Genomic DNA, 12,767 nt, shown 5'->3' on the forward strand with positions numbered 1-12,767 from the left:
AGATAGTTTTGTAATCAGTTGTCACAAGAGAAACTATGAAGCTTCAGTTTTAAATACAAAATTTTGCTCTTTTAGAATGTCAGCAACTAAATGTGACAGCTAATATTGGAAAGGACAAAGTGTCAGGTGAAATGATGTGAATAAAAATATGACTAGCATTGTTTTCTGTCATCCCTTGGAGGAAAGTTCTATCTACAGAGGGCCAGGCTGCAAGGTTTCCCTGTGCTGTGCTAGAGCATTCCTGACAGGATTCAGACCCCAGAGGCTCATGTGTTATGTATAGCTGTAGAGTAGTTCTGATGTAAGATTCAGATTCTACAGCCTGGGAGAGTTTCTATGCTTGTGGAATTTGGGTATTTTCTGATTTCTAACTTACATGAAGATGAGATAGAAATAAAGCAGAAAATGGATATGCAGATGCTAACCTAAGCTTTAGGAATATATCTAAGGCATGGTTCAGTCTTAACTAAATTGAGCAAGTTCCAAGAATAAAATGCAAGAGTGTTCTATTCTGCTGAGACAAGATTCTGGTATAAATACTGAAAGCTTAATTGGAAGAGGGTAGCGCTCACAGATAATAAATATTAGTCTCAAGTCACCTAATTCTTGGTTAGAAGATGATTTTCTATCCAATTGTCTGCTTAAGGAACATGAATTCTATATGAGAGAACATAATGTTACCTGGAACCTCAGTCCATTTCCTTATATAATATTCATCATTCTTTCAGAATTTTCCAAGCTTGATATGCTACCTACTAGATTCTTACAGGAAACCGTTTCAAAAAATTATTGTTTTTATTTTATTTTATGTGTATGAGTATCTTGCCTACAGGTATGTAAGTGCACCTGTGTCATGCAAAGCCCATGGAAGCCAGAATCCCCTGGGACAGGATTTACAGATGTTTGTTAACTGCCATGTGTGTGCTGAAAATAGTCCCTGCATCCTGGGGAAGAACAGCCAGTGCTTTAAAGTCCTGAGCCATCTCTACAACCCTACAGCAAACTTTTAAAGTAGGAAAAGTATTCCATTTCAAATAAAAATAACAAGAGTCTCTCTCCTATATGTTGTTTTGATTGACCTTGATACTATATGGTATCAGTAATTAATATATGAAATAATTACAAAAGGAAAAATTTATCTATCACTAGTTATTTGTTGGGGACCCCTGCTGTTTAGGGTAGCAGTCTCCCCATGTCCGGATAGCCACAAGCTGGCTCGGCGCAATTGCGGAGACTCCTCTTCTCAGCGGGGCGCCTTCTGCTCTCCTCCCTGACTTACTTTTGAAATGCCCGTCACAAGATACATGCCCTCCAGCACAGGAGCTACCAGGTTTTAATCAGGCTTTGTGCGATAGCCTGATAGAAGCCCACCACCCTATGTAAATGAGGCATCCTAAAAGAACCTATCATCTAAGGCTTCTTCTACTGTCTCCACACTATAAATAGTCCTAGTTTTACCCCAATAAAGTTGGAGCTGGAGCTGAATCACTGAGATCTGAGCTGAGTCACTTGTCTGAAGCTGTAACACTAAATCCTGTGATCCAGTCTCCCCAGGGGGCGCTATCCTTCCGTCATCGACTCACGGAAATCCAACTTTCGCCGTCCAGCACCTCTCTTCATGACCAGGCAGCTGACGGGTCCCAAATTTAGAGAGAGAGTGCACTGGTGAAATTGGGGCGGAACTCGACCGGGCAGCTGACAGCGGTCCTAGAGCCGCCAGCTCCGGTAGCAGAGACCCACGGCAACGTGGCAGAAAGCCAGGGGCCCGAACAGCAGATGCGGCCTGTGGGACCCACTGCACTCCAGCGACGTGTGGGAGACTGGGAGATCCCCGCACGCCCATAGTTATTATTTACATGACCAAATGCATTAAAAATTAAAATCTTCAGGATGTTGACTTTCACCTTTGAGGGGGAAAATATTGAAACACGAATTCTGAGGTTTCATTAGGAAGTACTGTCCACCTTAATTCAAAATATATTCACAAAAAAATGGTTGTGTAATGATATAAATACATATATATATATATATGAATTCTATGAATGTATTAGTTCATAAAACATAAAAGTCTTAACTCCACATTCATTGATTTTCCACTTAGAGTTCCTCAGAGACTGGAATAAAATTTTATGTAGGAAGGAGGGGAGCTGGTGAAATGGCTCAACAGCTAAAAGCACTGGCTTCTCTTGCAGAGGACACAGGTTCAAATCCCAGCTCCCACATGATGACTAAAACTGGCCCTAACACCAGTTCCAGGGGATCCTAAACCCTCTTCTGGCCTCTACAGGCACTACATAAAATGGGTGCACTTACATATATGTGGGCATAACACTAATAGACACAGAAATAAAAATAAATAAATACATTTTAAAAAAAAAGAAAATACAAAAAACATAAGCCATCACATTACTTATAGAAAAATGAATACAAGGTCAAATAAACTTTCACATTTCCATATGGATAAGCTGCATAAAATATCTTATAGGAATTTAGTAATTTTTAAAAATGTACAGAAAAATGCAAGTACTGAGTAAAAATGGAAAAATCATTTCAAGCATACATGTATTTAAATAGTTAATGTCAGACTTAGTGGGAAGAAAATACAATACATATTTTTATTTATATTTGTCTATATAAATGCAGATAGGTAGGTCTAACTATGTATATGTTTACGTATATACATTTGTGTATAAATTTTGAACTCATAACTTAGAATTCTTAGATTGTAAGATCACATATTTTATGTTTTCAAAATTTAGTCTATATTTTCCTTGTTTTCTAATACGTTTCCATAGTTGCCATGAAATTAATATTAAATTTAAAAACATACTAATTATAATACAATGCCTATGAGGATAGAAATTGTCTAATAACCAGTCAAATTCAGAAAATATATCTTAAAAGACTTTTGAAATAACTATTTTCACCAAATTTAATTTAACAGCTAGTGCAATCATATGACATAAAACAAATGAAATATACTTGAGAGTGAGCAATTATTATTTTGCCTTTAAGCCAATATTTTTTTAAATTTAATTTATTATTTTTATTTTATGTGTATGCGTGTATTGCCTACATGTAGTTAAGTGCACCTGTGTTGTGCAATGCTCGCAGAGGACAGAAGAGGCTGTTGGATCCCCTGGAACTGGAGTTACGGACAGTTGTTAGCTGCCATGTAGGTGCTGGGATTTGAACCTGGGTCTTCTTCAAGAACAACCAGTGTTCTTAACTGTTGAATCATCTCTCCAGCCCCCTTAAGCCACTCTTTTAATGAATATTGAATGATTCCTGTACTGAAATGCAGAAACTTTAGTAAATATAGCTTACTGCACAGATTTTAAAGCCCATATGATCTGTTGATACTATTTATTTTAAGTCTATCCTACTGGCAGATAGTTATTATTTATTGCCTTAAAAACTATTTAATGTCATATTTTCCCCCATATTTCTTCTCTAGTAGGAGAAATATTAATAAATACAATGATTACATTTAATTCATTAAAATGGTAGAAATTACTGCATTATTGCAGAATTATTTTTCAGGATTTCTTAATGATGAGAGAGACCAAGAGTATTTCCTGTTTGTCAGGTTTTTGTTACAAAATATCAGATAATCAGCTATGATAATCAACTTAAAAGAAGGAATGATTTATTTTACCCCAAGGTTTCGGGGTTTCCTACCATGCTTGCCTTGCAACTTAAATGATAGGGAAGAAACAGACTATCCATCTCATCGATGCTGGGAAGCAAAAGGACAGAGAAGGACTGGACTTTCAATGAGTTTCAAGAACTCACCCAAAAACTTTCCTTCTTTTTTTTTCTTTTTCTTTTTGAGATAGGGTCTCCTTGTAGTCCCAGCTGACCTGAAGTCACTATGTAGCACAAGCTGGCCTTGAACTCACAGCAATCCACCTGCCTCTGCCTTCCGAGTGCTGGGACTAAAGGCATATGCCACCACACCCGGCCAAACTTTACTTTCTTAATGGAGCATAACTACTAAATGTTCCTCCTCCTAAGCAATTTTGTAACACAGGTTTCTGTAGAAATATGAAGATACAAACTTCAACATTTCTTAGGGATATAGTTCAGTGGTAGCACTTGCCCAGCATGCATAAATATGTAGCCCTTATTGTCTTGGACCTCATTATATATACCAGTCTGGCCTCAAACTCACAGATACCATCCTGCCACAGGCTGCCAAGTGCTGGGATTAAAGGCATGCACAACCATGCCTCACCTAGGACATTTATTTGATTCTAAACACCACAAAAATAATGACAACAAAGTACTTTTCAAAGCATGCTTTGAGGTTTCCATTTATGGGGCTAGAGAGATTGCTCAGTGGTTAGAACACTGACTACTCCTGAAGAGGACCCAGGTTCAGTTTCCATCATCTACATGGTGGGTAACAATGATCTGTAAATCCAGTTCTAAGGAATCTGACACCCTCTACTAACCTCTGGTAACATTGCATGATGGGTATACTTACATGCAGGCAATCCATTCATACACATAAAATAAAAAATAAAAATAATAAGTAAAATATGAAGTTTCAATTGATTGTTTAATTCTTTTACCTGATTTCTTCACTCTTAAATTATATTGTAATTTACCTGAAAGATAAACATCAGGCATCCTGATGTTCATACAGCTATCACTTATATGGACAACTTTTAATCTTAACTCATTTCTGTATCACATCACTATTATTTCATAGAGTCCCTGTAATCTCATCTCTCCAAAGTTACTAGACTAGTGGACTTTATTCTATAATAAAATAAGAAACATCAGACTCTGACTGCCAAATACACTGGTGCCATCTTTAATAACAAACATACACTGGGATGCTTTGCAGTGCTCGTTTGTGGTTTTGATATACCACACCTCATTTGATCATTTTATTTTTACAGATGTAGAATATTTTGCTGAGATAGAAAGGGTTGGAGGTTTTAAATGACTTCAAAGTTTTTAACCGGCATCACTCTTATTTCAATGATTCCCTCCTTTATAAGAATATCACTAATTTGCAAATGTTTCTAGATTACCGACCAGAAAAGTACTGCTTATGTCTTTTATTAAAGCTAGTTTGTGACTTTTCCCATACAAGATAATATTAGCTGTTTTCCACATTTATTTCAATACTTCCCCATTCCCTGAAAAGGTCATTGTCCTTCAATGATAGATATTTATATATGATCCAGCTGCAGAACTTTATCACCAATATTATCTTTCCTAAACTGCATTACATTAAGCTCATGCCTTGTATTATTAGATTTCAGCTGAAAAAAACAACTCAGAAATTATTTATTTACATTTCTGTACTTTTATGCTAAACTAGATTGGGTATCTAGGCATCATGCTCAGTGCACTTGCACTCTCTTTCTTGTACTACTACTTTAAAATTTCTTGCTGGCTATTAGTTATCCTAGATAAAGTTGGACACTCTATGGGACAGAAATTAAATTCATGTTACTCATCAAATGGTACCAGAACATAATACAGGGCCTCACACAAATATATGTGGCTATGAGGTGTATCATTTCTGAAGAGAGTTTTATGTGAACTGAGAATGAATAATGGGAGGGGACAATATTTTGAGTTTTCCCAAAACATAAAAATCAAAATTTAAAAATACAGTAAAAATAAAAAAATATATAGTAAAAATCACACCTAGCAAGATGTTTCAGTGATAGTAGCACTGGTTAACCTTAGTCATAGCTCCAGTCACGATTATGGTCACAGTTTCCCAACCTCATAAGATATCATCTAAGTCCCAGCAGTTAAGTAGGTAAAGAAGGACCAAGAAGGCATAAAATGATTGTGTAATTATAAATGACCATGATGAATAGTATATGAATCTTCATGATAAATAGTATGATTCAAGGCAAAAATTTTAATAACTATTTGTAAATAACAGAAGTTAAGAAGGGGTAGAAAACACATTAAGAAGCAGAAGTGCCCTGCAAACCTTAGTGATTTCTTTGGCAATGTCTTACTTGTGTTCTTTAAAAATCTTGAAGTATAGCTTCCAGAAAGATTTTTACCTAAAAAAATAATAGATATTCTGAGGTTTTACTTAAAACAAATGGATTCTTCAAGATTTTTACCTGTGTTCTTGACCTATTTCTAATATACAATTCCTATAGTGCTAGGGTAAAGTAAGAATTCTGAAGTTTTTCCTTAAATAACTGCTAAACTAGATTGGGTATCTAGGCATATTGTGTGTGGAAAACACAATATACTGTTGATTTAATCCAGAATATGTTTTTAACATCCTGTATTGTCACGTTTTTAATTTTATCACCTATTGAATAATTATAATAGTAAGAAATTGGTATTACTAAACTCCCAACCCCAAAAGATTTAAGATCCCTAGCAAAGTTTAATGGCTAGGAAATTTCTTTATTTCAAAAAGACTGCTTTCCTCAAAGAGAAATTGAAATTATAACAACACTTAGCTCAATAGACTCCACATTTTCATGCTGCTTTATGCTCTAGCAACTCCATTAAGGTAGCAAGAATCCTCCATTGAAAATGCTCATGGTACTACATAAATCATTAATTTTGAGCAGACATAGAGAAACACACATTGAATACTCTTGAGTATTTTTTCAATTAAATGTAAGGTTGAGTAACATTAAAAATACACTTGGGAGGCAGAGGCAGGTGGATCTCTGTGAGTTCAAAGCCAGCCTTGTCTACATAGTGAGTTCCAGGACAACTGGGGCTACAGGGAGACCCTGCTTCAAAAAGACAAAAAAAAAAAAAAAAAAAATGTCAGAGAGCCTGGTCAACCTACCAAGAGTCCCCTCCCTGTAAGAGACTTACTTCCCCCTCCAGCAGCCATTAGTTGCCAAATTGCCTTAGGTTGGATTGAGATTTCTTACCCATTTCACTATGTCTTTGCTGGGATTTTGTGTGGTTTGAACTTGAATGGATGGGTCTTGAGCGTGCTGCCACCATTGCTGTGAGTTCACATGTGTAACTGATAAGCTGTCTGAAAAATTGTTTTCTTATGGTCACCCATCATCTGTGGTTCTTAAAATATTTCTGTCTATATTTCTCTATGAGCCCTCAGCCCTTGTGGAGGACATTGAATTGGGTGGGTGGAGGGCAATCAGTGGGGAAAGTGGGATGGGGGAGGGGACCTAAATTCCATCAAGTTATATTGTATGAAAATCACAAATATTTCAATAAGATTTTTTAAAAGTCAGAAAGAACGTTGTTATGTTGCTAAATATTCTTCAGAAATCAGTTGCATTAGATTACATACTAAACAGATAATTCAAATTGGTGTTTCTCTTTTCTTTAATAGCATGGTGATATTTTGTTAATATTAATTTACTTTTAGTGTTTAATCAACAGTAGCTTTTAAGATAAATACTATCCTGTGCATATTTACAAATGTAATTGACCTTAATAGGTTGCTTTTTTCCTTGAGGTATATGGAATTCTTGAAAACAAGTGATATTTTATTTAAAAGATATCATTATGTATAAAACATATTTTATGAACTGTGAGAGTTGAATGAATATATCTATTGAAATTCACTACAAATCAGAGTATTAGGTAAATTATCCTTCTAAACTCTGAGGTGATATTTCATTGTTTATGTTCTAAAAACTGGATGCTTAGGGGGCTGGAGACATGGATCAGCGATTAAGAGCACTGCCTGCTCTTGCAGAAGACCTAGCTTTGAATCCAAGCAATCACATGGTGGTTAACAATTGTTCATAACTCCAGTTCCAGGAGAATTCGACACCCTCTTCTGTACTGCCTGGGCACAGAATGACATGGGTACACTTACACACATGCAGGCATAAAACTCATATGTGTAAAATAAAAATAAATTTAAGAAATGGATAATTATGTCATATGATACATGATGCTATTTAGCACAATGTGCATATAGATTAATATCTTTGTTTTTTACAAAGAATAACTTTCTTCACTTTTCAGTGTAATTTTTATCTTTTGTCATTTACACAATAAGACCTTGCTTATTTCGTCATTTGAAAAGGAAAGGCTTAAATTATTAACCCTTTTCTTTAAAGACTTGTAAACTCTTCTCCTAAATATCAGTCTTTAGTAATTATTGAAGTGCAGCACAGAGGAACGGAAGGAGGATAGGAGGAAAACACAGGGTCTGTGTCAATTTCTTGGTCCCTTATTTATTTACTTCTTTTGTTACTTTCTTAATTCTCAAAGGAACAAATGTTTTGACTATTGTTGAATGATAGTTACATTTTACTAATTTGTATAGACTTTATTTGATAATATCAATAACACTGATATTTAGTTGAACAAAAATGAAACAGGCAGCTTCCTAGATTTGAGGCTGTGACACAAACATGGTATTAAACTTAATGCTGACAATGATTATAATGCAATTAGCAAATCTTATCACCTGAAGTAATATTAGTTTTTCCCATAGTTCAAATATTATTTTCTTCAAGTGAAAAGTATATTTTAAAATGCAGTCATAGAATTGTCATAATTGTCATCAGTTGAATATATTCAGAAAAAAGTTAATTAGACAAACTGTTATTGAGGGATCATCTTAGGTATCTCTGGTGAAATTCTAACAATATGCTACATGGATAAAATAAAATGTTTTGATTCCATTCTATATTTAGGAAAAATCATTGTATTACTAAAGATCATTCAGAGAAAATGAACCACTGATATATCAATATATGAAAGAACAATATATGATAAATCCCAATTACTGTGGGATTTGTCTCCTACATTTATGGGGGCAAGGAGATTTTCCCTATGGATTACACAAGCCAAGGAACTTGGAAAATACCTGATATAACTGACTCTGAGAAAAATGACTGAGGACTGGTGGATCCTCTAGTAACACTCAGTCTAGAATTTGTGGGACTGACGATGTCTGTTGTTGAGTCTGAATGCCTTGAAACTATGGCTTTGAAGTTTTAAGAGCAGAAGAGATGCTCCCTTTTTCTTCTTTACTGGGATTAAATTGATAAAAGCTGGTTGTAGTTGCATATTCTGTTTTAAGTCAGTAGGTGTCAGATAGGGAAACATGTTCCTCATTCTTTCCCCTTATGATGCTGAGTGCAATATTTCAAAATAGGGCAAGACCTTTGTTCAAGAGCATAGTTCCAAGAGAGGTCTAAAGGTACAACATGTCAGGACTTTTAAGGTCCTGCTGTTGGCTTAAATGGATGCTAGGAGTCATGTTGTCTTTCTTCAGGTATCACTGGATAGTGGCATCTCAGTGTTCTGATAGCCATAGGATGGGCTTTTTTTGGAATAGATATTTTCGTTGTAATTTTGTGCATTTCACACAAAACATTGTAATCACCTTTATACCCCCTCCTCCATTCACAACCCCTCATCCCCCTCACTGGATTTCATGCATTCTGTCATATATGTTAAGGCATATCGAGTCAAGTTAGTGTATCCAGACGACCCTCAGTGCAAAAGGTTTTTTGACATGAAAAATGGAAGCTTGTGGTTCTCTACAGAACATGTAAATTGTTTGCTTTTAGCTGTTATTTGGGGAAGTCATAGTAAGTTTTGTACCTTCATTCTGATTTTTAATAACTAAAAACTTTTAAATGAGGCTGATTATGTGCTCATAATACTATTGCAAAGTATATATTATTTGTACATCAAATACGCTACAAGTAAATATATCATGTATCAGAAAAATATGAAAATTATTTTATATATATGTCCTTTTATATACTTGATCGAGGAAATGGAGACACACATAAGAAAAGTTAAAATGGATGGCTTACTGTACCCAGCCTACTTTGAAACTCATTCTGTAGCCCAGGCTACATTTGCTCAGGGGCACAATGTGTATGAAACCCTGGATTCAAAAGTAGAATTGCACAATATATGCTTGTGCACCACACTCAGTTTGTATTCATTTTTTTAAACATTTATTTCCTATGGAAGGATTATTGAAATTCAATTAAATTTGTGAATTACGATTTCCATTGTCAGCATACCCATAACTGTCTATTTTTCTGATGTCAGTGTGAGACTCTTACCTCTTCAAGGGTGGAGTTTTTTTTATTATTCCACTCTCAGAAGGCATGTGCCTCACACATTCTATCTCATATATAGAATTGAAGTATTATTCCAAATATATTTTTCTCATATTTTGACTTGTGTATTCTTTCTTTAAAGAAAAAGATTTTATTTATTTTTATTTTATATGTATGAATGTTTGGCCTGAATGTATGTAAGTGCCCTATGACTTTTTCTGGTGCCTGCAGAGGCCAGAACAGGCATCGGATTTCATGCAACTGGAGTTACTGAGCTGCATGAAGGTGCTAATAATTAAACCTGGGTCCTCTGGAGAGCAAATAGTGTTCTTAACCACAGAGCCATCTATCTCTCCAGCCCCTCGACTTCTGTTTTCTATGCAGATGCTTTAAATTTTCCTTTCATTTTATGTGAAATCAGGTATACAATGAACAGAAAGTAATCTAGGGTCTACGGCTATAGAAGCAGCAACCACAACAGAAATAAGAAATGCAGATTTATTTTTCCCTTCATTCATAAATTATGAGACTTCAAAATGAATATATCTAAATATTGTTGATTTATACAAATTATAATATTCAAACTGAATCATAGTACAACAAACGATGTGGATTAATGCAAATCTGGGATTACATACCTTTATTATTATCCATTCCTCCCACTGCATATAGAGTTCCTACTGTAGATTTTCTGGGCTTTGTTCTTGGACTCTGCATTAAAGTTCTTCTTTCTGGCAGTAGATGATATTTCATTGCTTCCAGAATCAGCTTTTGACATTCCAAGTCATTTTTAAACAGTGCATGATTTTCAAGGTCAGCCAGGATCTGTAAATGATGCACAGTACAGTCACTATTAATCACGCTTACTCATTAATGAATAGATAGTATGTGTAGTTGCCTTGAGAAGTTTAGTTAGTTTGCTATCACTCCTACTCTTGTAACACAGATTAGTAATAGTTTACCATATGTTAAATAAATTATAAGTAAAACAGGAAACAAAATATATTGGCTTCTTTTCCAATTATTACATGGAAAGCTGTAATGAAAACTGAAGTGTTAAAATCTGTGTTTGCCTTAGGTTAATAACTTGATTCCTGGCATGCATTCAAGTAGTTTTATATTTTGACACATATGCAAAAGGTCATTTATATTAAAATGATTGACTGTAGTTTTCATGATATTTTAATGACTTTTAAATACTTATGGTGGATTAATTTACCTTAAAAATAACTCTGTCTTATTTCTATCATAATGTAAAAATGATGCCCTAAACCATGTTTTTGTTTAAATTTTGGTTATTTTTGATATTTTTAATAATTTCACATCTGAGTACTATATTTATATCATTTCCAGCCCTAGCTCTCCTCCATCCAATTCTTTAATCCCTACTCCCCACTGTCCACTATCCATTTTGTGATTTCTTTAATTATTATTGTTAAACACGTAAGTATATATGTATATACACACCCAGACAAACTACTTAATACTTTAATATTGCTTATGTGTGTTTAGTTATGACAGCTTGGGATTGGATAATGTATCAGGGGTTCATCCATAGAAAAAAACTGATTATCATCCTTTCAGCAACCATTAATTGCCTATTGCTCTTCATTTGAGGTGAAATATTGTGAAATTTTCCCCACTCACATAGCCATGTTAACTCATGTTGTCATTATGTAGGTCTCATTTGGATAACCATAATGTTCAGATTTCATGAGTTAAGGTCCCTGACACTCCTGGAAGACACTACGTAGCAGCAGGTGTCCTGTTTTTCTAGCTTTATAGTGTTTCTATACAACCTTCTACAATGTTCCTTTATCCTTAAATATAGGGAATGCATTTAAATGTTTCTATTGGATTTAGGCAATCCATAGTCATTTATTACTTGCATTTTGACCAGCTGTGAATCTCTGTAATTGTTTCCATCTACTGCAAAAAAAGCTTTTTTGATGAGGAGTGAAAGTTATACTTATCTGTGATAATAAGGAAAAGTATTTAGAATATAGTTAGAAATTATATTGGTTTAGGATATGGTAGTAGATTCTGTCTGCAGTCTATGACATCTCCAGCTATGGGTGACTGACTAGGTTTACAGTTCTAGGCATGAATTTCTTCTGATTGAGCAGGTCTTTAGACCAGTTAAATAGCTGTTGGTTACCGCCACTATGGTGCCAGTATTGCACCATTAGGAGTATCATTCTGAGTAGTCATTGTTGTGCTTCATAGACCTTAAAACTGTGTGCAGATATTGATTGCTTTTCTCCCTTGAAAGCTTATATACTTTACACAGTTTAAGCATTAAAAAATGTATATTAGAGTTGGAGATGTGGTTCAGCATTTAAGAGCACTGGCTGCTCTTGCAGAAGACATGGGTTCCATACCCAGCACCCATATGGCAGCTAACAAGTCAGGGGATCCAACACCTTCTTCTGACTTCCATGGCCTCTGGATGACAAGGGTGCACTTACATACATACAGGCAATGCACTCATACACATAAAAAATAATGAATAAAAATATTTTAAATATTTGTATACTAGTGATGTGAAACTTTTAGTTTAACAGTTTAAGATAACTAAAATACATTATTATTTAAAATAATTTCAATAAAAATACTCTCTTGAATTTTTCTAATGTTACATATTTAAAAAGATCTGTTGGTTTAGGTATAGTAACAGATTAATTATTGACAATTCATTAGCAACTTCAAGTTTCAGGTAAGAAAGTTTATAAATGTCAGCAA

The 12,767-nt window shown here is 34.7% G+C and overlaps 1 protein-coding gene across 1 annotated transcript in view; it reads right to left on the reverse strand.

Moving 5' to 3' along the window:
• Nucleotides 1-10,858, reverse strand: part of LOC103748363 (kelch-like protein 1) — a 137,448-nt gene extending 126,590 nt beyond the window's left edge. The window contains exon 1 of the mRNA XM_008850979.2: nucleotides 10,664-10,858. Coding sequence (XP_008849201.1) covers nucleotides 10,664-10,778 — 115 coding nt within the window. The 5' untranslated portion in view covers nucleotides 10,779-10,858. The remainder of the gene's footprint in view (nucleotides 1-10,663) is intronic.
• Nucleotides 10,859-12,767: the final 1,909 nt, after the last annotated feature.

Source organism: Nannospalax galili, unplaced genomic scaffold (genome assembly GCF_000622305.1).
Source record: "Nannospalax galili isolate Female #2095 unplaced genomic scaffold, S.galili_v1.0 scaffold625, whole genome shotgun sequence".
Taxonomy (NCBI): Eukaryota; Metazoa; Chordata; class Mammalia; order Rodentia; family Spalacidae; genus Nannospalax; species Nannospalax galili.